General features: G+C 44.7%; 1 protein-coding gene across 6 annotated transcripts in view; it reads left to right on the top strand.

The window, feature by feature from the left end:
* Positions 1 to 26,857, top strand: part of HIPK2 (homeodomain interacting protein kinase 2) — a 191,796-nt gene that overhangs the window by 141,396 nt on the left and 23,543 nt on the right. For 2 of the 6 annotated variants that reach the window (XM_076006651.1, XM_012767991.2), the window contains exons 8-12: positions 697 to 904; positions 1,818 to 1,939; positions 10,534 to 10,676; positions 14,198 to 14,377; positions 18,246 to 18,527. In XM_076006651.1, the coding sequence (XP_075862766.1) occupies positions 697 to 904; positions 1,818 to 1,939; positions 10,534 to 10,676; positions 14,198 to 14,377; positions 18,246 to 18,527 (935 nt within the window). The remainder of the gene's footprint in view (positions 1 to 696; positions 905 to 1,817; positions 1,940 to 10,533; positions 10,677 to 14,197; positions 14,378 to 18,245; positions 18,528 to 26,857) is intronic. The other 4 variants (XM_076006653.1, XM_012767994.2, XM_076006652.1 and 1 more) reach the window with 3 other exon arrangements.

The following is a 26,857-nucleotide window of genomic DNA, read 5'->3' as shown; positions in this document are numbered from 1 at the left end:
TGCTGGTGCATGTACTGCTCTGCCAAGCTCTGGGGACCTGGGCCCCTGGGCCTTTAGTGTCTGCAGGAGCCTCTTCCTGCATTTGTCCACCCACTGTGGGAGGATACTACCATCAGGCCCAAGGGGCAGGGAGTGTGACATGCAGGCTGGCAGATCCATGTATGTGCACCCCAAGCTCTTCGAGTTGTGGAATGGGGTTGGGACAGGGAGAAGGAAGGCGGGGCTCAGCTGTCCCCCGTCACCATGTGCCAGCACAGATCCCAAGGCCTTCAAGAGTCCTCAACTCAGACCTGGCCTTCCAGGTTATTGGGAAGGTGTGTTTGTCAGAATAGGAGAGGAGACCATTTCACTGGACAGTTTTCTAGCCTAATTTTAAACTTTTCAGTACTGAGACATATGGTGTGCAGCTGTTTGTTTGTACTCTTGTTTCGGCCCCACAAATGTCAAGAGCAGGTCTGAAAGTAAACCCCAAGGGTGGTCCCGTGTCTCCTGTGCCCTCCGGTGCCTGCTTTTCCCCAAGACTTTCAGCTGTATCTCCACTCCTCCCTGCTTTTGCTTTTTTGGTCTTAGTTTTTATTTATTTGTTTATTCTTCTTTGAGTTCAGTTATGTGGTTCGGATTCGTGTCTCCCAACATACCACCTCCCTCATTTTTTATTTTTGTTTATTTTTTGTTTAATCCCCGTCATTCCTTTAGGCTCCCACCTCCACCAGTGCTACTATTTCCTTAGCCAATCCCGAAGTCTCCATACTAAACTACCAATCTGCACTCTACCAGCCCTCAGCGGCATCCATGGCTGCAGTGGCCCAGCGGAGCATGCCCCTGCAGACGGGAACAGCCCAGATTTGTGCCCGGCCTGACCCGTTCCAGCAAGCTCTCATCGTGTGTCCCCCCGGCTTCCAAGGTAAGCGCCAGCAGACGCAGCCTCTCGCCTGCTTCCTGCAGGATGACCCCTAGGGCCGCGGCACCTGCGGTTTCCTGTCACGCTCACTGCCACGGAGGAAAGCCCTCTCCGTTTCCTGCAGTGAGAGCACGGATATCGCTGAACTTGAGGGCTCCGGTCCTACTGTTGCCAACCTAGAAACAGGACTCATGCCCCGTCCAATTGTTAGTCTCACACCTGCCAGGGACTGTGTCCCTAGCCAGCTGTCTGTAAATAAGCACATTGTCTGTGCTGTCATTGTTATGCTGATGTCAACTCTGGCTTTTCTTCACACGAAATAGCCTCTGTGTGCTTCTCTGCAGAAAACTGCCAGTCTCTGACAGCCGGCAGAGTCCCAGTTCACAGGGAGAATATAAATCTGTCTGGAAAGGACCTCCTCCCCAAAAGGATTCTTTGGCCTTGACCCCAACACTCTTCTCCTTTAGGTTCTAAGATGCTAGAGTTGACTGTGTACTTTGTTACAATTTACACAGAAAGCTTAAGAATTTATTTTTGCAAGCATGTGTGTGGCTGCTCGGTTTCAGTTTATATGTACTCTCCCGGCATCCCTTACTTTGACGTGGTCAGAGGCCCTTGTTTTCCTGTTGTAATCTATCAGCATAACTGTCCCACTCTTGGCCTTATGGACCCCTTAATTTGAACTTCTAGCCTTTGAAAACATTCATTTCAAAAGGTTTGGGGAGGAGTTTTGCTGTTGTTGTTGTTTTTTTTATGTAAGTTAGACACGAAAGGGGAAACTTCCCAAGGACCAGGCACTACCTGCTGGTTGGGTCAGGACTGGTGCCCAGGGGAGTTGAGAGATGACACAGCTGGCTGGGAAGGTTCTCTTCATCCTCAGCTAACGCCCCTCTCCCCCTCGCACTGTCTGGAACAGGCTTGCAGGCCTCTCCCTCTAAGCATGCTGGCTATTCCGTGCGAATGGAAAATGCAGTCCCCATTGTCACTCAAGCTCCAGGAGCTCAGCCTCTTCAGATCCAGCCAGGTCTGCTGGCCCAGGTAATTCTTTCTTCTTTATTATTACGGGTATTATCATTATCCACGTTAATGGTCACAAAAGAAAGATATCTCTACTCCCTCCCTCATTCGTTGGTAATGAGTTAGGTGTTTTCATTCGTTGGAATGTATCTGTAATATTCTAAATGATCCCCAGGTGAATTACCTTCCTAAGTATCTGCTTACAATTCCAAGAAGAAATTTAGATACAGGGAGAGTCTGGGGAAAATATTATTATTATATCTTTGAAATGCAAATTAATCTGCAAGACCTAGGTTTTAATCCTAACTGCTAGTAACTTGCCTATGACCTAAGGCAAGTCAGTTAACATCTCTTTGCCTCAAATTTTTTCCTTGTAAAATAGAAATGATTTTTTAGAGCCAAAAGGAGCCTTGGAGATTATCCCTTCATTTTATAGTTGAAAAACCAGGCTCACAGAAGCTGTGAGCTGGAACCTTCCTTATCTATCTATCTATGTAGGTATTCTGATGGTAGAGTGAGATCACAGAGATGAAAAATGGTTGAAAATTGGTAAAGTTGTTATATAGATTTAAGGTAACAGTAGTGATGCAATGATAACTGTAATCAATCCTTAATGACACTTGAACCCGAATAACAAATACATCATTATGCCAGGTACCTTACAGTTGTTAACTGATTTAATCCCCACAACAGCACAACAAGGTATTTGCCTCCCCTTGACAAATAGGGAAACTGAAGCACAATAACTTGCTCAAAGTCACACAGAAATTAGGTAACAGAATCAAGACTTAAACCCAAGAAGTCCAATGCAAGCATCTGTATTTAACCACCATGCTATGCTACTACTGTATAGTCAAGTCTGCAGTTGGGCATCAAGGACAAGTAAATGCTACTCATTTTGAAGCACCTTTATTTTTAAGTAAGGTAGATTTAGAAAGGTTTTTCCCAAAGACACTTTATGTATAGCATCTTCTTAAATAGAAGTTGTTATTGTTTTAGTTTTTATGTAGTCAAATTATATAGATCAGTTCTGGCTCTTTTCTATTTCATTGGCTTCTCTAATATCCTATTCTTAACCATTCTAACTTTTTTTTTTGAGACAGAGTCTCACTCTGTTGCCCAGACTAGGGTGTGGTGGCGGTCAGCTTAGCTCACAGCAACCTCAAACTCCAGGGCTCAAGCAATCTTTCTGCCTCAGCCTCCCAAGTAGCTGGGACTACAGGCATGCGCCACCATGCCCAGCTAATTTTTTCTATATATTTTTAATTGTCCAGCTAATTTCTTTCTATTTTTTTGGTAGAGATGGGGTCTCGCTCTTGCTCAGGCTGATCTCGAACTCCTGAGCTCAAACAATCCTCCCACCTTGGCCTCCCAGAGTGCTAGGATTATAGGTGTGAGCCAGCACGCCAGCACATTCTAACTTTAATATACGTTTTGGTATCTGGTAGGGAAAACTCTGTTCCCATATAGTTCTTCAAAATTTCCTTGTCTGTTCTTACCCCTTCACTTTTTCATATGAATTTTAATATCACTCTTCCATAAGAATTTTAGTTCCAAAACAAAAAGACTGATTTATATTTATTAGACTTGCATTGACTTTATATTTACTTTAGGAACAACGTAAAATATAAATCTTGATATCTTTAAACATATAAGTCATGTTATCCATGACATGGTGTAACTCTATATATTAGTACTTTCAATAAAGTTTTCTGTTTCCTTTGTTGGAATAATTCCTAGTATTTTACCAATTTTTGTTGTTAATAATAATTTCATTAATTATATTTTCTAATTATTTGTCTTTGGTTTATAGGAATATAACTGATTTTGGTCTATTGAGTTTGTTGTCTAGTACTCCTTCTAAATTCTGGTAGTTCATGTTTCTGTGAATTCTCTTGGATTTGCTGTGTAGACAGTCTTTTTATTTGCAAATGGTACCATTTTGTTTCTCTCTTTCCAATCCTTACGCCTTTTATTTATTGTTCTTATATCACTGGGCCGCCTAGGACTGGCCTCCAAAACAATGCTGGGTAACGATGGTGATATTGGTCGTCCTTAACTTGTACCTACCTTTAAAATGGAAATTCTTCTAGCTATTTACCATTTGGTGTTTTATTTATTATAAATACTTAATAGAGATAGTTTATCATGTTTAAGTTTTATAATGAATATTGAATTATATCAATGTTTTTTCTATATCTATTGGGATACTCATGTGTTTTTTGTTTCTTACACTCTCAATGAGATAAGTGCCATTAATATAAGATTTTTGTAATGCTCAGCTACCCTTGTATTCATGAGGTAGACTTCATTTGATCATGTTGTTCTTGATGTGGTGTGGTTTTTAATACTGAATTCCACTTGTAAATACCATAGTTAGTATTTTTGCATCTGTGTTCATAAGCAAAAAATGACATATAATTTTGCTTTCTTAGAGAATCTGTATGTGATTTTTTTTTTTTTTTTTTTTTTTGAGACAGAGTCTCGCTTTGTTGCCCAGGCTAGAGTGAGTGCCGTGGCGTCAGCCCAGCTCACAGCAACCTCAAACTCCTGGGCTCAAGCAATCCTGCTGCCTCAGCCTCCCGAGTAGCTGCGACTACAGGCATGCACTACCATCCCCGGCTAATTTTTTCTATATATATTAGTTGGCCAATTAATTTCTTTCTATTTATAGTAGAGACGAGGTCTCGCTCTTGCTCAGGCTGGTTTCGAACTCCTGACCTCGAACTATCCGCCCGCCTCGGCCTCCCAGAGTGCTGGGATTACAGGCATGGCCACGGCGCCTGGCCAAGAATCCTTATGTGACTTGAATACAAGGTTATACCAGTCTCATAAAAGATGTTAAGTATTATTACCTTTTCTGCTTTCTGGAACAGCTTGTTTAAGATGGATATTAACCATTCTTTGTCTTTTTGTGCTTATATCCAAAATGACACTGTGCAAGTGACCACTAACACCAAGGACTGGTGGCACATAAAGTTTTGTCTTGTTGAAAGTTTGTAAACATAGAACCTTCTATGTTTAAAACAGGCCTTCTATTCCTTTGTCTCTCTCACCAGTCCATGTAGCTTCCTTTTTGCCTGCATAGTTTAGTAGCAGGGAGTTCAGAAAAGGCCAAGATAGATCAAGAGAAAGAACTAAAGCTCAATCCAGGGGCAAAGAAGCTTGTTCATACTTTATCTGAGTGGCAAAAATCCACACCAGCCTCCCATTGCTCCTCCTTTGTGAGCCAAAATCTATAGAATTCATGTGTACTTTAAAAGTTAATTACAGACCCTTTTGTGTGTGTGTGTTTGCACACTTAACCCTAGTAAGCGAGGAACCATCTCTGAAAGAAATAATAATTAGCATCTCTTATTAGCTAAAATGGACATTCTTCATTGTTGAGTTTGGTAGAACCAGTACACCCAATGCTCTGAATCTTTTAGTCCTTTAATCATAGCAGGGGAGAGCTTTACCTTTCACTTACTTGAAAAAGAGTCCCTAGAGTGTTGTAAATCTCCAAGTAGATTTAACCTAAAGCTGTAATTGGGAAAGTGAACAAAAAATTTATGTACAGGCATTTTAACTGCTACAGTGTTTAGAACAGGGAACTGTTGGAAGCAATTTCAATGTTCATCAGTAGGGGATTTGTTAAATAAATTGATGCACGTATAAAATAGAACACCATGTAGCCATTAAAAAGGACATGGTAGAACTATGTGTCTTGATATGCAAAGATTTCTAAGATGTATTAAGTGAAAAAAACCCTGCCCTGTCCGGTCTCATGTTGTGTCTTTTTGTTTGTTGGTTGTTGGAGGGTTTTTTTGTCTCTGCTTGTCACTTATTCCATGCCAATGTTAGCCTGTTGAGATGTGGCTCTCTCTTAGATATTTTTAAATGATCCTTTCAAAGGATAAAAATAAGTTAACTTATAAAACTAGTATGGTGCCTATAAAAAAGCAATAATTAAACATTAAAACCGAAGCCTTCATTTTTCTATGGGTAAATTGCTAGGTATCAGGCAGAGGCATTCCAAATGCTATTATTTGCTTTAATGTCTCCAAAAAGCTGGCATGATTCTTTTTATCTAAATATTTTATATCTGTTCAAGGATTTTATGTGTGCATATCTAGAGATGGAGTCTTTGAATCCACTCCTCATGTTGATTTCATTTTCTTTGCCCCTTCCCTCCCCACTCCCGGCAGCATCACGTGTCCCTTGCAGGGAACTGGGGCTCTGTGGACACCCAGAGGATGGGTGCGTGTGGCAGGAGGGGTGGTAATCACACCTTCCTGTGTCAGTGACATGGGAGTGGTCTTTATGAATCACCTTACAAAGAAAACTTTTTTGGTACTGCCTCAAAGGAGCAGTCACCTCCATCCTCCCAAGCCTCAAGCCACAGCTAGCATCTTGGCCACCAACAGAGACTGGGAATGGGCAGGTAAAGGTGGAGAGATGGGCAGTACAGTTCTTGACAGAGCCAGTGCTGAATCTATCTCACAGGTCAAATGGCAGGATCCCAAACCCCCTTTGACTAGCAAGACTGGATCAGAAATTCAGAAATGCCACGTCCTTGTAGATGCCGCCCTTCCCTGAAGCTTTCTGCATGCTTCTATCCAGTGGAATCATGTCATCTTGACCCCCTTTTAATGTTTCCCTAAGGACAAACCGTTTCTCACTGACGGCCTCCTGTGATAACATTTTCTGCCACCAGGCTTTCCAACCATTGTCCTGCCATCTGCTTCTGTCTCGCTTGGCACCTGATATTGAGTAAGGAAGACGTGTTCATGCCACCTTTACGGAGTTACTACCAACGCCTGAGCCAGAATAGGGACCGTGATTTTTGAGTATTATCTCCACAAGGAGAGGCAGTGTACCGGCTGAGAGCCCGGTCTCTGTAACTGCATCGCCCATGTTCAGATGTCAGCCCGCCTGGCTGTACACTTTGGGGGAAGTTATTTTTGAAATTTAAATGTAATTCTTTTTCAAAGTAATACATACACATAATTTTTTAAAGTTAAATGATACTGTAAGAAAATAGTAGTCCTCTGCACTCTCTCCTTAATTTATACTTCGCCCAAAACAATTTTTAACTTCACTGTTTAATCTGTTATTTGACTCCATGTTTCTAAATAGCATGCTTAGACTGCTTTTTATTGGTCTTTCCAGTTGAGGTATTATCGACTGACTGCCTATTATGAAAGATGGAGACTGAGTTCTCTAACCCACTCCTAACCCCATAACACAGATGCTCCTTTGCCATCTCTCACTCACCTACTCACTCTTCCTTTCTCCCATTCCTCCCAAAGAATTTTCATTCAACTACCTTGTAATAGTTATATAATTATCGCCAGTATTATATGCCATTCTTAGCTGAGCCTCATAATGCACTATGATTACTGCGTTCCAGCCTGGGTGAAAGAGTAAGACCCTGTCTCTTAAAAACAGAGAAAAGACTTTCTCCTTGTCCTCAGTGGTCTCAGATTTCATGACTTCATGCTTCTTTCTTATGGGTCTTTTTTTCTTACATTGTCCTCTGAATACCCTATTTGCCTATTTATTTATTAAGACAGTTGACCAGGTTAGAGTGCAGTGGCATCGTCACAGCCTACTGCAACCTCAAACTCCTGGGCTCAAGTGATCCTCCTGCCTTAGCCTCCGGAGTAACTGTGACTGCAGGTGCATGCCACCATGCCCAGCTAATTTTTTTTCTTTTGTGGAGGCAGGGTCTTGCTATGTAGCCCAGGCTGGTCTCAAACTCCTGGCTTCAAGCGATCCTCCCACCTTGGCCTCCCAGTGCTAAGATTACAGGCATGAGCCACTGTGCCTAGACTTATTTGCCCTTTTAATCTAGAAATATTTTTTCCTTTGATAATTTTTTCCCCTCCATTTCCTTTGTTGCTCCTTTGTAGAATTCTTATTGAGAGTTAGTACTTCTAAATCGATCTTCCACTTTTCTTACCTTTTTCCTCTATTTTCTCTGAATCTCTCTGTGCTTTGAAAGATTTCTTCAACTTTTAAAGCTTTTTTTGAATTGTTAATTTCTGTTGGCATGGTTATCATTTCTAAGAGTTTGTTCTTGTTCTGTGAATATAGATATTGATATATGATATATATTTCTATATGTGATCTTGTTTCATGGATATATATTTTTTAACTGTGAGAACATTAATTATAGATTTTGGGAAATTTTCTTCTGATTTCCACATTGCTTTTGTTTCCTGTGAATTTCTTTTTTTGTTTGTTTGTTCTCTTTCTCGTTAGAAGCTTCCTTTAATGTCAGGTGATCCTTGCCTGTACATTGATATTTAAGACTAAAGCACTGAAAAACTAATTGGAAAGCTGAGGGTGAGGGAGGGACTACTGAACGTGGGCTTCTCTATAGGCGGATAAGAGGCAAGCCCAGCATTTTCACCGGCAGACTCCCTGGTCCTTAAGTTACATATCTGTAGTTCTTTTCTCTTGGGCCAGTTTCCCTAGAGAGAATCCTCCAGCCTCCTGCTCTGGGGGGAGGTATAAACCTGCACACCAGGGATCTGCGAACAGAAGCATTTAATATACGGACTTGACCTTAGATTCCGTCAGTCTCCTAACTCACTTAGTAATTGTCTATCAGTTTTCAGCTTCTAAAGTGTTATTGTTATTGTGTCTCCCTACCCTTTTTGCCCTTATAAATCTATATTTTTTATTCCTTCACTATCAGAAATGTATACATTTAATTTACCGTATTTCTGGGCAAGTTATTTAACCTGTCTGTGCCTTAGTTTATTCATCTGAGAAATGGAAGGAAATAATAGTCCCCACCTCACAGGATCGGTGTTAAGAAGAAATCCACATATGATTTAGCTCTGCTTGGCACACAGGACACATCGAGAAATGTTAGCTCCATTCTTAGTAGCAGTAATAAATTATAAAAATGTCTGAAGTGTCTCCAATGGTGAGCATAGCAATCAGTGAAAGCGGTCAAAACACAGCCTTTTTACCCCATTTCTTCGAGGTAAAATGTTAATATCCATTTCAGGGAAATAAGGAGAAAAATATGACCTTAGCTTGATATCAAGATTTATTTTTTTAAAATGACATTAGTCAAAACTTGTGCTTTTCATGAGATCTGAAATGAGTTCCAGATGGCTAAGTCAGTAGAAATCTTGCTGCAAATGAAATTGTTATTCGTTGAATATCTTTAATTTGTAACTGTTTTAATCAATTAAATTATTTTTCTGCTTACTGTGAATTAAGTAAACCTGAAATGCAATTAACTATAGTAAATAGCCTTGGTAGAGTTGCTTCTTTCATTTTATCAACAGAAATTTATTGAGCACTTGTAGTATCATCTGTGGTCTCTGAGCTTTCTGCCTATAGCAAAACAGATCAAAAGGCAAACACGCAGTATCAAAGAAGTACAAGAGATCTCACTGGGCCTCATTTGCAACAAGAAAATGATGGAACAGGTGAACTGTCCACTCAGATCTAAAATGTGGTTATATCATTTTTATAAGCACTAGTGTTTGTTAAGCCTTGACTCAAATTTGTAATCCATTTCCAGAAATGCTTGTTTGTGCATATGAGTCAAAGCATATGTATCATACACATGCACAGTTTGCAGGGCCCTGATTAGATAAATTACCCAATGTTAGTCATGTCCAGCCCAATAGAGAGAAATATAACTAAGCTATCAAATCTTTAAATCCTTGTCCTGCCCAAGGGTATTTTCCCCTAGTGATGGTCCTTTAGGTGTCCAACTTTGGATAGTTATATTCAGCCTGAATCATTTAATGACCAAGGGCAGGCAGGACAGTGATTGAGGATAAAAGAGCTTAAAACACAATACCAACAACAAGCCAGTAAGTACCAAGGAGGAGTCACAAAAATTCATTTTAGGTTTCTTAGAAAAACCTAAATAATATGGAGATTCAAGTTTAATATTATAAAGATTCAAGCAGTGACTTCCTATCTATCTCTAGCTTTTGCTTTGAGGAGTTGAAGTAATTCTCAACTAAGGGTAACTTCATATTTGGTCTCAGATGTCGGTTCCAGATATTTGGTGATCTCAGAATTATGTAAACTTAGATTCAGAATTAACACAGTTGGAACTCTAGATTCTAATTGATAAACAAAAGATAGAATACTAAATAAAGGAATACCAGGTAGAAAGTTTCTTGAGGGCAAGGAGTCGCCCTCATCTGGCCCAACTCAACTACCTGCCATCCTTTGTGTGACAGAACAAGTCAATAAATGAACTGGAAACTCTGAGCATTGCCCATCCCAGCAAATGTATAAATCAATCATTCTTCAACATGACTGAATCCCTTTCATATAATGCTGTGCCCCTGTACTTATCATCTTCTGTTTAGTTTATATTTGTTTTTTTGTTTTGTTTTGTTTTTTAATTTTTTTAAAAAGCCCAACCTGGTCGCCCACAAGATGGAGCCAGGGCAGGCCTTGGGAGGGCAGGCTATATTTGTTAGTTTTCTCTCCCCTTCACTTAGTTTTTGAGGCCAGAGACCAGGTCTCCACTTTCATCCCCACCACAAGGTCTAACACAACCCTGGGCACAGAATGAGTGCTGGATTCATGCAGATCAGTTATGTGATTAACAAACATGGTCACTGCAGACATCCTCTGCTCTCCAGCAGGCCTGGCCGAGTGGGACCCAGCAGATCCTGCTTCCCCCAGCGTGGCAGCAGCTGACTGGAGTGGCCACCCACACATCAGTGCAGCATGCCACCGTGATTCCCGAGACCATGGCAGGCACCCAGCAGCTGGCTGACTGGAGGTGAGTGGGAAACCCTTTGAGGATGAGTGGGCACATCTGGGATCGGAGGCATGTCCACCACTGATGCAGAGAGCTGCCAGGCTGGCCTGCACCTGAATCCCCTGGTTTACAGAGAGCCTTTTAAAGCTTTTTAAAATATTACATGGACTGAGCACGGTGGTTCATGCCTTTAATCCCAGCACTTTGGGAGGCCGAAGCAGAAGGATTACTTGAGGCTGGGAGTTTGAGGCCAGCTTGGGCAACATTGCAAGACCCTAACTCTAAAAAAAAAAAAAAATTAAAAAATTAACCAGATGTGGGCCGGGCGCTGTGGCTCACGCCTGTAATCCTAGCTCTTGGGAGGCCGAGGCGGGCGGATTGCTCAAGGTCAGGAGTTCAAAACCAGCCTGAGCAAGAGCGAGACCCCGTCTCTACTATAAATAGAAAGAAATTAATTGGCCAACTGATATATATATAAAAAATTAGCCGGGCATGGTGGCGCATGCCTGTAGTCCCAGCTACCCAGGAGGCTGAGGCAGAAGGATCACTCGAGCCCAGGAGTTTGAGGTTGCTGTGAGCTAGGCTGACTCCACGGCACTCACTCTAGCCTGGGCAACAAAGCGAGACTCTGTCTCAAAAAAAAAAAAAAAAAATTAACCAGATGTGGTAATGCTCACCTGTAGTCCCAGCTACTCAGGAGGCTGAGGCAGGAGGATTGCTTGAGCCCAAGAGTTTAAGGTTGCTGTGAGCTATGATCATGCCACTGCAATCTAGCCTGGGTGACAGAGTGAGACCTCAACTCTTAAATAAATAAATACACACACACACACACACACACACACACATATAATGTGGCCTATGACTAAGGTATAACAAGAGGTTGTTTTTAAATAGTGTACCAGGTTACGAGAAAGTCAGCTTCAGGATATTTTAAAAATAAAAAAAAATAAAAAGAAAAAGAAAGTCAGCTTCATTAATTTACATTCAGTTGTCATTTTTCCACCCCAAATTCAGATACATCATTTAATCACCCATGTAATTCACCAGACTTTGTTTTGGATGATTTTTGGTTGTTTCTCAGAATTAAATTCCTCTCTCAGGAAACAAAGACTTGTCACTAGTAAAAGAATACAGAAGAGAGTCCCTGAAGCCCTAAGCAATTCTAGAGTGTTCTTCTCAAGATGTTTTGAGACATGGGCACAGTGGAGTCTATCTGACCTCCCAGGGGAAGGCTTGACAGAATGGGGTCTATTTGGAAGGGTGGACTCTGGCATGTTTGTCGAATGTGCGTCCTCAGGTAATAGTCATATCTTCCAGATCAGAGCCTGCTTCCCCTGGAGCCCAGAGACATCTAGCTGCCCATGGGCCAGCATACTGTAGCCCCTGCACCTGGTTCCAGAATGCCACCCCTCCACCTGACTTCCTCTCAGACACGCTGCTCTGTTCTCTTTATGGCCACTCCCCACTTTTCCTTGTGCCTCCTCCCAGCGCCACCACAATGCCCTGCTTCACCAGTGCAGAGCCAGATGGCAACTCTCCACATTGTCCCCAACTCCCCATGGCCCTTTTGGGCTGTGTCTCACCAAGCACAAACATCAGGGCAGGTCACTCTCCTCCATCCTCCGACAGCCTCCATACCACCCAGGGAGCCTCCCACGGTTCCTGTTCTGACCCAAGAGGCTGCTGTGAATTAAAAGCTTAGAAAGGGTAGAAAGGTAGAGATAAAAGCCTCTACTGCAGCTCCCTCCACCCTTCCACTTAGTTTTCTGCCTGGAACGAGGAAGACAGCACAGGGGCTCTTCCCCATGGCCCACTGGCAGCAGCCCACCCCCATTCACTGGAGACACTTTCAAACCAGGTGGAAGTGGGTTTGATTCTTTCTCTGTATGACCTGGGGCAAATTAACCTTTATGTGCCTCAGTTTCTGCTTTAATAAAGCAGGGATCATAATACTTACCTCATGGGATTATTGGGACATTTAAATTAAGGTAAAATACAGTGCGCTTGGCCTGGACTTAATGTGCACCATAGCAGCGCCTGGTACACGACAGGCAATAAATAAACCTGTCGTCTCCCCTTCCCCCAGTCACACAGACCCACACTCAGCGGAGTTGCCATCCTCCTCCCACTCGTAGGAACACCACCCACGTGAAAAGCCGTCTGACCGTTGCTTTTTTTCCTCACTCCTTTTTCTCCTAAAAGACCATAATGCATACGTACGCCTTTTGTCCTTTGTCTTATAGCTCATATACTTTCAGAAATATTCATGCACTCACTCACGCATATTTTCTCATTCCTCCTCCCTCCTTCCTTTCTCTTTCACATCTCTTACCTGGACACCGCAGAAAACATCTAAAGCCAACACGCTTTCTTCCCGATCTCTCTCCATTTCATGTGTGGGCCAAACACTATCCATCATCGTGGCTAATAGACAAAAGAGAAGTGCCAGTGCTGGACCTATATCAAAGGGGAAAGAATGCCGCGTGTCTCCAGGAGAAATAGCCACAACAAAATAAAGAAGCCATAACATCAGTTTGTAAAGTCTATGTAAATGACCAAAAGACTCCATCAAAATCTCTACAAAAGTGTTGATCTACTTCTTCTTTTCCTATTCATCCTTTTCCCCATGTTGCAAAGATAGAATATTATAATTTTTAAAAATTCAAGTGAATTCTCCTTTAGCTTTTAATTATGTTATGTGTTAAATGGGCCCTTATGGGCAAATCTCTGAATTAATCACCACTTTTAACATTTCTGTGGGAAAACAAGGCTTTGAGCTTCATACAATCCAGATTATAAGAATTTTGAAACATGACCCATTTTCAGGATGAGGGCTGCCAGTATTTCTATGATGACTGTTATTAATTTTGATTTAATACCAAACTCTATACATGTCTAGTCAACCTTCAGTTAATCTAATTGTTCATTCAGGAAGCATGTAATTAATTGATCAGCTGTTACATGCCTGAGCATTGTTCCAGCCACTGAGGGAATTCAAAAGAACATTAACACTTCCTAACGCCAGAAACATATGGCTCCCAGTCTTGAAAGTTTGTTTTTCACATAAAGTACAATTTCCTCATTAATAAAATAATACTACTAACATCCCCTTCCTCCTTCACAGAATAGAATGAACTAACCCATTAGAGGCACTTTATAAATTCTAAGATAAAATACACATATTCTTTAAGCCTAGTCACCTGCTCAGGGACTTTAAAAGTTAGAAAAAACATTTATGTCCTGTCCCCAGAACTTAAAAACCCTGATCCTGCACACTCAGCATTCTTCCATTTGAACGTCCTTTTTCTCGCTCACCAACTGGTCATGTTCTTCCCACTATGCCAGAACAATGCCTCGACTTTCCCACCCCCAGGAAACCCGCTGCTGAGCTCACCTGGCCAGGCTCACCTCTTCGGCAACCTCACAGAGCAGTGAGATAATCAACTGCGGCCAGCTTTTAACAGGGGAGAAAACTTGATCTTACAGAGATCTCTTCTCTCATAAAATCACTAAGGTGCCTTGTCTTCCTGGCCCCTTTTCAGGAACACGCATGCTCACGGCAGCCATTACAATCCCATCATGCAGCAGCCTGCGCTATTGACCGGTCATGTGACCCTTCCTGCAGCCCAGCCCTTAAATGTGGGTGTGGCCCATGTGATGCGGCAGCAGCCAACCAGCACCACCTCCTCCCGGAAGAGTAAGCAGCACCAGTCATCTGTGAGGTAGGTGGTGAGAGCCAACCTGGAGGAGGGAAACCCCAGCAGGTCTGAATGCTACAGGAATACCTTTTAGATTTAAAGAGTATCACCAGATGTTCTGGATCGCTGGCATGAGCCAGGGAGCAATTCATCTTCCTGCAGTAGCTAGCAGAACATCCTACGCTATGTGGATGGCCCCAGGGTTTGCAGAAAGCACTCACTCCGGGCCCTGTAAGAGTGGAGACCCTGCCTCTTGCATTACCCTACCAGGCGTCCTCAAACTATGGACCACAGGCCACATGCGACCTGCCAGGGATATTTATCTGGCCTGCCCAGTGTTTATGCCACCGCTGCCTGTCCTGCTTAGCAGCCGACTCCTCCCGGACCCACAGTGCGCATGTGTGAAATGTGCCCCCGCACTCTCCAACGGTCTGAGGGACAGTGAACTGGCCCCTTGTTTAAAAAGTCCGAGGACTCCTGCTAGACCTAACACCCTAAGGGTGAGGGCCTGGAATCACTGTGTTTGATGCCTCAAGAACTTCAGTCCTTTTTGTTAAAGAAAAAATTTAAAAATTACTCCATGATGCTTGTTAAACCATGATAAGGAAGGCTTGAATCGGCATCATCACATTAGGTATAGGGACAGGTGCAGAGGTTCTTGCAGTGGGTGAGAGAGATTGGGCTCAACTCCAGAGGACATAGGCAGGTGGGAATGGACAGCCAAGGAGCAGTGTGAGGTCAGTGGACGGAAAATTACTCAGAGGAAACATCAGGGTGAGGGGGATTCTGGCTAAACCAATGTAACAGGATTCTTGCTGAAGATAGCAGGGGTGGCAAGGCATCAGCTGGAGGGGGGGTGGAGGGTGAGGGACCTGATCAGACAGATATCGAAGGTGATCAGATATCAAGGGTGGGGAGTTCATGCTAAACTGATTTAGCAAGGTTCTTTGCCAAAACTGGATTTTTACAAGAGTAAACAGATGGGCGTAGGAGAAGGTTCAGAAGCCTGACCAAAGTTTGGCAAAGCAAAGAATCTTTGTCACTTTCTCCTTGTCTAGTGAACACTCAACCTCACTTCTGAAGTTTCATTTTGGAAATCATTTGCCATAATTAAAAAAAAAAAAAAACACTAAAGAAATGTGCTTTCTTTGAAATCTAAGACCAGAAATTTAACTCATTTAGCTCCTTGCTTAAATGTAAGCAATCACTTTGGTTATTCCCAGACACTGACCAGCAGAATACCCATATTCCCACTCCCTTTCAATCCAATCTCATCTCAATGAACTCTTAAAAAATTGAGATCGACAAAAGGCTACATGCCGTATAATTCCATTTTATGGCATTTTGGAAAAGGCAAAACATAGAAACAGATCAGATCAGGGTTGCCAGAGATCAGTAGAAAAGGATTGACTAGAAGCAGCTAGTTCTAAGTCTGGGTTGTGGTAGAGGTTCATGACTGTACATTTGCCAAAACTTACCAAACACTTAAAAGGGGGAATTTTATGGTACGTCAATTATACCTCAATGAACCTAACTCTTTAAAAAAATATATATATATTTCCAAGCCAGAAAAAATAGAGATTGTGCAACTACAGCACTGCTCCTTCATTTCTTCCTAACGGCACTGATTTGGAGGTATAATACTTAATTGCTTATTTGGAGTAAGTTAATCAAGAGAAGTCTGGTGTACGGAATGTCTGGTGAATTTTGCTTTTCTACTTCCTCATATGACCAGATGCCAGAAGTTAGGCCTGCTTTTCTTCATTCTGATTTAAAAATTAGTTCAAGAGCTGGCTTTCCTCAAGTTGTCATCCTTCTTTAAGATTCCTTATTTGGGTATTTCTGACAACTCAGGGGGATTCGTATTAGATCATTGGCAGCCCTCCAGAATGCTCTTGTTTGGCAGCCTTGTGACAACATGCCCATGTCATTGTTAAATTTGCAGCAACAAAGTCCACTGTCTCGATCCTCATGGGCCGTCATGCCCAGCCAGGCAGGCGGTCACACAGAACACTGGTCTGACCCACGACTTCATCCTCGTGGTTCACCTTGGCTGAGTACTGGTGATAAAAACCCTGAGGCTCCCAACCTGTTTGCAAGCCCCTCTTTTTTGTCTACTCACCACCCAGCTGGCCTCATGGAGGCTTATTGCCAGTGCATTTTAAGAGCGATATAATTATAGTGAGAGTTGTGTATTTGCCTATTTTTAAGACCAACACCTCAAGCAAAACAGTCTGAAAGACCAGACGTGTCTCCCTTGTCACTGATATGGCCAGGCTTACTTTTCTTTAACAATGCCAAGTGGAGATATTATAACTGCTGGTAGCGAAAACATACTCTCAAAACTGTAACATAATAGCAATAACAAATATATAGGTTTATGGTTAAGTACAAACAATGGAACAATCTTGCCAGTAAAACGTATTACCAGCCCCCGAAAAGGAGCAAGCATTGACACCAGCTAGATAAGAACAATAAATCCACCTTTATTGAATTATTTTTGTTTTACTGCCATCCCTTTAGCTAGAAGGTCCTAAAATCTCTAAAGACACATAAAAGTCTACGTTTCATTTTGCATTGGCTTTAGTCTCTCACTATATGGATACTACTGGTTGAGCACCCCTCATCCAAATATCTGAAATCTCAAATATTCCAAAATTCAAAACTTTTTGAATACCTACATGATGCCTGTAAGTAGAAAATTCCACACCTGATCTCATGTGACAGGTCACAGTCAACATTTTTTCATTCAGTGATTCACTAGAGGAGAAAGAAAAACCACTTTGTTTCATTTATAAAATTATTAAAAATATTATATAAAGTTATCTTCAGGCTACATGTATAAGGTGTATATGAAACAAATGAATTGAGTGTGTTGAGAGTGGAGTCCCATCCCAACTCATGTATATGCAAATATTCCAAAATTTGAAAAAATCCAAAATCCACAACACTTCTGTTCCCAAGCATTTTGGATAAGGGATTCTCAACCTCTACCTGGGTCAGTGAGGGTTTGATGGGGACGGAAGAAGGTATATTTTTCCCTAAAGTTACCAGAAATCACATTGGCTAATTTAACAAGGAATTTCAAGTTGATCAAAATCAAGATTAAAAGATCTCTCTTTAAGCATGCTTTTTCTTCTTGCACTTTTCTCAATTTTTTCTCAATTCAAACAGGTTAGTGAGCCTCCCATGAGGCTCAGGGGTCAAAATCCAGGAAAATCATTCTTGGGTGGGTTTTTTTTTTTTAATTATACACACACAAATACTTGAATGGTTATGTCCTTTTTCCAAAGGAGGAAGGAAGGAAAGCTGAACCATTGTTCAACAAAGTTATATCCTTTACACCCTGAAACTCTTCAGAAATGAATGTTTTAGTTTAATAAACAGTAGAACAGCCATCAGCAAGGAAACCCAAGCTTCATTTGTAAACACCACTTCTTTCACTGCCCCCCAAAACAAGACTTAAGTACATTTAAGGGGACATCCATGCAGAGCTCAAAGTAGGGCCTTGACCCTGAGGACACGGGGCAGCATGGGGCAGACACAGCTGGCTCCTGGCCGTTGCACCTGGCCCTGCAAGACCCGTGTGCCCCTTGGGCACAGCCCATTCCCTGCAGCCCTGGCTGCACCCTCTGCCCCTCAGGAGCTGGCACACAGAGCCAAACCAGAGCCCAGAGGAGACCAGACTGCTCTCCACAGCTGTGTAGCAACTAACTGAAAGATCCCTAGAGGCAGCCACTCTCCCAGTTACAGATAGAGAGGGACTGGTCTCGCCCTCGAACTATTTTTCATGGAGATTTGGCAAAGCTGGTGTTTCAGGCAGTTGGGCTCCTTGGAAGGCGTCCCTGGGCCTGACTGTCCTCTGTAAGCCTGTGTGGTCGTGTTGTTACAGAAACGTCTCCACCTGCGAGGTGTCCTCCTCCCAGGCCATCAGCTCCCCTCAGCGATCCAAGCGCGTCAAGGAGAACACACCTCCCCGCTGCGCCATGGTGCACAGCAGCCCGGCCGGTGGCACCGCCGTCACGTGTGGGTGGGGCGACGTGGCCTCCAGCACCACCCGGGAGCGGCAGCGGCAGACAATTGTCATTCCCGACACCCCCAGCCCCACGGTCAGCGTCATCACCATCAGCAGTGACACGGACGAGGAGGAGGAGCAGAAACACGCCCCCACCAGGTGAGGCGATGCCTTAGGCTGCCAGGAAGGAGCCGAAAGGGCTTGCGTTGTGTGTGGATCTGGCCATTTTCCGTCATCAAACGTCATGACCCCTCCCTCTCTTCTGACCCCTACATATTGGTTTTGCCATGTCCTGAAGCCCTAAAGTTATTTCAAGAGCTGTCAAACACATTTTTCATAATTGTTCGAAACTAAAGTGATTTTGAATCACTTTGGTCTTAAAAAATAGTTATAGGCCCTATATATTTGGGGAACTTGAGCCCATAAAAATCAGGCATGCAATGCCAGTGTGTTTTTACTCTATAAGCTTAAAAATCTCTGCCTCAGGCCATTGAATTTATTCCCAGTCAGTAAAGATATTTGTCTAACATCGCCTTGGCTCACTCAGAATTCAAAGTAATTGTCCAATTAATCAGAAATTTCCCTGTGTCTGATTAACCCAATCTTTCAAAACTGCCAGTTGGCTCTTCACCCAGAGAGCATTGCTGTTTATTCCAAAGTAGTAATAATTCATTTTACTCTTTGTGTGCTTCCTGGGGAGAAGAAAGAAATATTTATTATATTTGCAAGACTATTAACCCTGGCGCCAAAGCCTTTTTCTACACTTCCCAGCCAGATTTCAACAAAATGCAGTTTTCACTTGGGCTACTTGGCTCAGGTGGCGTAGCCTGATGAACCCCTCCGGAACAGTCAGTCCCCTGGCCAGCTGTACCTCTAGGGACCTTGGGACCTCGTAGAGCCCAAAGTCTCACCACCCCATCCTGCTGGCTCCTCTGTGTTGGGACCAAGAGCCAGGGAAGGGGGGCCCTGGCGTTCCCAAGCCCAACGCTGCCAGTCAGCCCACAGCCTGCCCCTGGGGGTGAAAGTTAGCATTCACAGTGAGGCATGAATTACTAAGTCCTGATTGGATACAGTGTAACTAATTAGTAATCACAAATCCTTTTGATTAGATAATAAATTCTCACACTTGAAATCATTACAAAATGTACAGGTAGCTTGATTAAAACATGCCCACTCTAGCTCTTCCTGCATGGGGCATTCCCTTCCCAACTTTACAAGTGCAGTGGTTTGGGTTTTCCCAGGATGGGGCCAGTGTATGTCTCATTCAAGTGTCCTCTCTTCCCATTGGATGGCTCAGCCTGGTCTTCAGTGGATTTCGGAGAATGTCATAGTGAAGCACTTCTGGTTATAGCAGGTGCCAGGTACCAGGGGATATGGGGTCACAGAGTCCACGTGCAGCACTTCACATGTTTGCAGGCTAGTGTTGTTTTACTCCCCATCTGCCCATTCAAGGACTGGCCTCAGTTTCCTCTTTGATGACAGCCCAAGTTGAGTCAGTAGTCTGTCCTCCCCAGTGCCTCATCCCTCCCCCTACCCCCAGGAAAACTGTGGGCTCAGTGGTCCCTTCACAAAGAGAAAGGCTCTTCCCAGCCCCAACACGGAGCCTGGCCTGGAGCAGCCTGTCCACGAGTTTGTAGCTGAACAACCCTGCACAGCTCTTGGCCACAACTGGAAAAGAGCAAAAGCCATTGAAAATTAACTAGGTTGGGACATCATGTTTGAAGTCTGAGACTTGAATTGACACAGATTCTCAACCTGTGGCTCAGGAGAGAACTGAGTGGTGTGACTGAAGACGGAGGCATGTGAGAACCATGTCCACCAGACAGACAGCTGGCAGGGCCCAGAGCCAAAGCTCACAGCTGCTCCACACAGTCCCAAAGGGCCCCAGAAAGAAAAGGGAGAACTGAGTTGCTGGACAGCCGGTGAGGACTTTGATGGAAACAACTCAAAGAGACCCAGAAGAGGGCAGGTGCACTGGTGAGGGGCAGCCTCAGACGGGCAGTGGGCCACTGGGTACCACAGCTCCATGCAAGGAAGAGTGACAGGGCCTGCCTGCCTGCCAGGGCCATGAAAATGTGCCAGAGACTGTAGGCCAAATGGAGGAAGCTGTAGACTGAGACCAGGGAGTAATCTGAATGGTTTCAGCTGCCCACATTGGTGACAGGGAGCTCACAGAATAAGATACGATAATAATATTTTCTGAAGAAATTAAATGACTCTTGCCTTAGAAAATGTTTCAGGACCCAAGCAGATAAAGAAAGCATATTCTAGTCTGAGTAGGATAAAACAGAAACCAGTAGCTGCTTTATTTATAGAAAAACCACTGTGTAATTGGGATCATATTATTGTGACTCTATTTTAGAATGAGGGAAAAAATGGGAGGAAATATCACTCGTTTTTGGAAATCAGAATTATCATAAAATTTAACACAGTAAATATTTATTGGCCCCACTAGCGTAGGATCTTATGCCGGGAATTGCAGGTGTTACATAAATAAGGCAGACAGTCTCTGTCCTCAGGAGGTTCACAGGGTAATAAGCAAGATGAAACACACACAAATCATTATAACGCAAACAGGTATCAGTTCCATACAAACTAGCAAAGTGCTGTGGGGATTCCAAGGGAGAATACTTGAGGAAATAGCAGGGGAGAAGGGATTTTTTTTTAAGGTCAAAGGTCTGCTGGGCAGCTGCGGACAAACCACAGAGCAGGCGAGATTGCAAATTCCATCGAGGGATTGATGGGGCAAAGAGCAGCAAGAGCTCAGTGGGGAACCTTTTCCAGGAGAAGGTGGAAGCAAGCAGGAAAGGGATTTCAAGAGGGAGAGGGGGTTGTTGAGGGGTCTCCCCTTAGATGGGGGTGGTCAGTTTTGTCGAGACACAGAGGGGGACTCAAGGGAAAGCATCAGTCCTGGAAAACAAGGACGTACCCCCAAGCACAGCCAAATAGAGGGGCCCCATCGCCCTTCTCCAGGTGGAGAGCTTCCCAGCCTGAACAGTAGAGGCCTCCCTCCTTCACCCTGATCACCCTGTTCCCAAACCTGATTTCTCCCAGCACCTTGATTCCGGTCTTCTGTGTTCACGACCTCCTTTTCTATTTGCTATTCACTCCAGTTCTAGCATTTCTGATTCCCAGCCCTATAGCTTTGACTGAAATGCTGGTTAATTCCCCCAACATGGCTCAGCCTCAGCTCGGAGCCCGGCGATGCTCACAGCAGTGGCAGCGCCTCTAGCCCCAAAGTGTCTTTTACAGCCAGTGTGAGACACACAGCGGTAAACCCACCTTGTTAGATATAACTGATGGTGTCACCAAATCTCCCAGATCAGATGATATAGCCTAGAATTTTTAAGAGGATGCCTAGGCAAAAAAATCGTTATTTCTGACCCCAAATCGGTGGCACTGTTAGTTGCCAGAGCAGGTGGCTAGCCAGCGGCTCCCACCCATAAGCAGAAACCAGCGCCTGGCAGAGGCAGACTGAGAGCCTGAGCTGCAGGGGAGGGTCGCGTAGCAAACACTCACCGGGTGTCTTCACCTGCACTGTCTCCTTCATCGTTGGATGGGTTATACAGGGCTGGTGTCTCTATTCCTGTTGAATACTTAAAGGTAAGTAACTCACCAAATTGATGAAGGTTCTGAGCAGCAGCATGGGGATTCAGCGGCCGTGCCACTGAAGAAGTGCCAAACTTAGTGACTGCCCAGAGCGACTCATTTCAGTCATTAATTCAACAGATATAAACTCTGTCCTGCCACCTCTTGCGAGGACCACTATGCCGTGTGGCACCGACTGTGTGCGGGGCACCGTGCCAGGGCCGTGGGGAGCCCCCACTGGGAACCAGGCGTGCGTCAGGGTGCCGGAGCGGTGGCAGCGAGAAGGGCACAGTCAGCTCTTTTCATTCTCTGGGATTTTTACACGTGGGGAGGCCAAGGAAGAGCCCGTGGACTCCTTCCTCTTTTTCCACTGCTGGACTAGGGGACTCTTTCCTCATAGCTAAAGACAGAAAAGAAACTACACAGCAAACATTTTTGGGGGTACCCCAGGATTAAGTAGTAGAACTGGTCTCATTTTAAATATTTATAGATGTTTTTTTTTTTTTTTGAGACAGAGTCTCGCTTTGTTGCCTAGGCTAGAGTGAGTGCCATGGCGTCAGCCTAGCTCACAGCAACCTCAAACTCCTGGGCTCAAGCAATCCTTCTGCCTCAGCCTCCCAAGTAGCTGGGACTACAGGCATGAGCCACCATGCCCGGCTAATTTTTTCTATATATATTAGTTGGCCAATTAGTTTCTTTCTATTTATAGTAGAGACAGGGTCTCGCTCTTGCTCAGGCTGGTTTCGAACTCCCGACCTCGAGCAATCCTCCCGCCTCGGCCTCCCAGAGAGCTAGGATTACAGGCGTGAGCCACCGCGCCCGGCCTAGATGATTTTGATTAGAAAAGCATGTAACCATCTATACGTGCTGAACAAGCCATCTTTTCTCCCCTGGAATCTCCTCGGACAAAGCTTACAGGTGCATGTCTCCGTATGCAGACCCCCTGCTCACCTTGCCTTGTCCCAGAATGATCTCGTAGAGGAAAGAACATAGAACTTTCCTCCAGAAGAGTGATTTTAAAGTGTGTAACCAGAGTAGCTCATTGCAGTTGATCCGCTTGAAATTACTTTGTGCAGTCTCTGTTATTCCTTCCTATGTTCATGCACTCCATTGCCTGGAAATGTCTGGTAGGTGGGTCACCGGGCACTGCTATGTTCTGCATTTCCCTTTGTGTGTGTTAGCATCTGCTCAAAACCTATTTCAGTCAATGTTACCAAAAAATGTAAACTTTAAGAAAACTGGGCCGGGTGCGGTGGCTCACGCCTGTAATCCTAGCACTCTGGGAGGCCGAGGTGGGCGGATTGCTTGAGGTCGGGAGTTCGAAACCAGCCTGAGCAAGAGTGAGACCCCATCTCTACCAAAAAAATAGAAAGAAATTAATTGGCCAACTAAAAATACATAGAAAAAATTAGCTGGGCATAGTGGCGCATGCCTGTAGTCCCAGCTACTCAGGAGGCTGAGGCAGGAGGATTGCCTGAGCCCAGGAGTTTGAGGTTGCTGTGAGCTAGGCTGATGCCATGGCACTCTAGCCTGGGCAACAGAGTGAGACTCTTGTCGAAAGAAAGAAAGAGAGAGAGAGAGAGAGAGAGAGAGAGAGAGAGAGAGAGAGAAAGAAAGAAAACTGATTCCTAAATATCAGTATTTTAGATATAAAAACAATTACTTAAATTACTCTTAACATGTTTATATAAAAAATATTCGGCCCAAAATGTTCCCCTTCTTTATACTAAGTTGAAAATATAAAGAAATCATTCTAGGTAAGGGTTGGTCAGGAAACTGATAAACTGCTGCTCAAAACACTTTGGCCTGACAAATTCAGACCCTTTCCCAGAGGGGCGCAGCACACACACAGTTGTTATTGCATGGGGAAAAACCCAAAGCAGAAGGAGCTTGCGTTTCCACCACACCCTGGCGGCGTGCACTGCGGCTGCTGATTCCTGGAGAGGCTGCGTGCAGCCCGCTTGGCGCTGCTCTCACCGGGCGTGGGATTCGAGCTTGGGCGAGCAGCAGAGGAACCCAGACACACGGTACCACGTGCTGCGACCTTGCTGTTTCTCGGTTTTACGCACAGCACACCCCAACAGTGGAAAGATATTTCTGTCATGTGACGCATCTCGAGAGATGGAAGGGTGTTTGTCCAGCCGACTTCCCGCACCTTTGCGGAGCTCCGTTCCCCACACTCCGGCAGGTTGAGCAGAGTGGCTCACGGCGCATTTGGAAGAAGAGATGCTCCATCCTACAGTCCCCAGCTGCGCGTCCTAGCACCTGAGCACATCACAAAGCTGTCACTATCACGCTCTGATTTCCTGGTGGGGTCCTTGCCTTCAGAGGGAGGCGAGGGGAGAGCCCCAGAGAGGGCTGGGTGCCGCAGGGCAGCCGGTGCTCAGAGGTGGGCCGAGGGGCTTAGGAAAGGCGGGTCAAGCTCCTGGGCCGATCAGGGAGAGAAAGGCTGGACCTCGGGAGAAGGGGCGAGGAGAACAAACCCCCCACTCCGTCGCATCTCCTGGGGCGGGGACTGGGGACTACTCATGGCTCCTTCCGGGCCCCCATTTCTGATTCGTAGGTGACTAGAAAGTGGTCATTTAAAATGTGACACTAATGGTGATATATGTATATGTGTGTGTGTGTGTACACAGGCAGGGACATACACGTAGATGTAAATATGCAAATAATATAATTTGGATGGGATATGTGTGCATATCAAAATGATTTTTTTCCTCACTAACGACTTTAAGTCGGGAGTGACAAGGAAAGAGCACATTGGCTTGGAGGCATCGGCTCTTTCCTTCTGCTCACAGGAAGGACTGGCAGCCCCGTGTTTCTGGTCTGGGGGCGTGGGAACAGCGCAGCAAGCAGCACACGCCCCTGAGAAGGTAGCCGGGCCAGCAGCCCTTGTTTCCATCAGCCAGGAAGCCTTCCGGGAGAACCACCTGTGCCCCATGCTTAGAGAAGACCGTGGTGACTGAAGGTGGCCCTGGAGGAACCAGGAGGGGGCATTTGTTAGTTTACACCCACGGGGCTTGCTGGGTGCCTTGCTGGTGTGCAGCACAGTGACCAATGGTGCGGGCTCTGGGTTCAAGTGCTGACGCTACGAGCCATGTGACCTGGGGCAAGCAAGTAACCCACGCTCTCTGTATTTGAAGTTCATTGTCTTTAAAATGAAAGGAGTCGTATTCTTTACCACATAGTCTTGCCATGACGATTAAAGGAGCTAACATAGATAAAGCACTCTGAGCAGTAGGCAGTTTGCATCCAGTTACTGCATTTTGTAATCAGTGTCATAAAATATACGGCATCGATTATGAAGTCAGAGGCATGAAAGAAGTCATGGGAAGTTCGTTGGAGGAGATAAGCTTTGACTCTGGTCCTGAAGGATGAAATGGACTCAGTTTAGCAAATACAAATCAGAAGCACATGCCAGGATGGTGCGGTGGCTCATGCCCGTCATCCCAGCATTTTGGGAGGCCCAGGTGGGAGGATTACTTAAGCCAGGAGTTGGAGACCAAAATAAAAAAAAAATCAGCTACGTGTGGTGGCTCGCACCTGTAGTTAGTCCCAGCTACTTAGGAGGCTGAGGCAGGAGGATCACTTAAACTTGAGGGTTTGGGTTGCAGTGAGCTATGATTGTGCCACTGCACTCTAGCCTGAGCGACATCAAGATCCCGTCTCTATTTAAGAAAAGAATCACATTCCAGACAGTACCCTACAGGGAAGGGGTCACAGGTTTATATCTGATCCTCCAGCAGTGTTTTCTCCACTGGGGCTGATTGCTTTACTTCTTAGCTCCTTATTTCTTTTCATCATTTAAAAATGATGAAAATCGTCTATTGCCATGACAACACAATGCAATTGTGAACTCTGACTGCTTTGTTCCTTATTCAGAAGTGATGTTCATTCCATCAAGGCCATTTCAGCAAATATTTCTCATTCTACTATCACTCTCTCTCCCTTGCATTAACCGACTCATAAGGGATTGATAAGCCGTCAATAACAATTAGAGGCAATAGCGGAACGAATCCCAGTAGTATCGACGCACGTGGGCCTGAAGAATCCACAGTAGTCATCTCAAATGTGTGCTCGTTTTTAAAGTGACTCGTTTAACAGCTTCCCATTAGTTCTGTAATCTGCATAGTGTATTCAGGTAGAGCGCAGAGCTTTCTAACAATGGAAGAGATTAGAAACACTATCAAATTAATTCATCTTTTCCAGACCTGTCACACATAAATCCAAAAAGGTAGGTGAATCAGCATTAATCAGTGACTATGCATTGCTCACTAGGCGTAGGGGCTTCCCAGTGACAGCAAAGAGACAGCCCCATGGAGAGTTTAGAGGTTTTACCCCGCCCTCCGTGGTGGATAACAAGACGAGGAGACCCAGGATTTCCCGATCTCTTCGGTGGGAAGGCTCACTAGCTGTTGGGATTCCATCCAGGAAGTGGCCCTACCTCCTCCAGGGTCATCTTGGCCAAGCTGTCCCATCTTACAAGAAAGCCATCCTGCAGTGACAAGAAACTCACGGATTCTTGCCTTGGCCCGTTGTATCCAGTTGTTCCATAGTTCCAGTGACGAGCAAGGGTGGGAGGGGTTCCCTTTAGGAACACCCTATTACACAACAGACGGCACCGGGCCTCTCGCTTCGCTTCCTCGCCCCCACCCAGCAGGGAAAACAGCTTGCCTTCGTCCCGTTAACGCAGCCTGCTTCCTTGCTGTCCTTCTCCAGCTCGCCGCGTCCCACTGCTCTCGATTCCTTCTCCCTGCTTCCTGGGCTCTTCCCGGAGCCCCACCTGCTGGTTCTCGTGCTGGATCTCAGCATCCCGCCCTCCCCTCCCGTCCCAGGTGCTGCCACCGCGAAGCTCCAGAGTGCCCAGACTCTGGATCTCACGTGCTGTTTTGTCTCTGAAT

Source organism: Microcebus murinus, chromosome 9, assembly GCF_040939455.1.
Source record: "Microcebus murinus isolate Inina chromosome 9, M.murinus_Inina_mat1.0, whole genome shotgun sequence".
In the NCBI taxonomy this organism is placed as follows: Eukaryota; Metazoa; Chordata; class Mammalia; order Primates; family Cheirogaleidae; genus Microcebus; species Microcebus murinus.
This window is presented reverse-complemented; position numbering and strand designations above follow the sequence as displayed.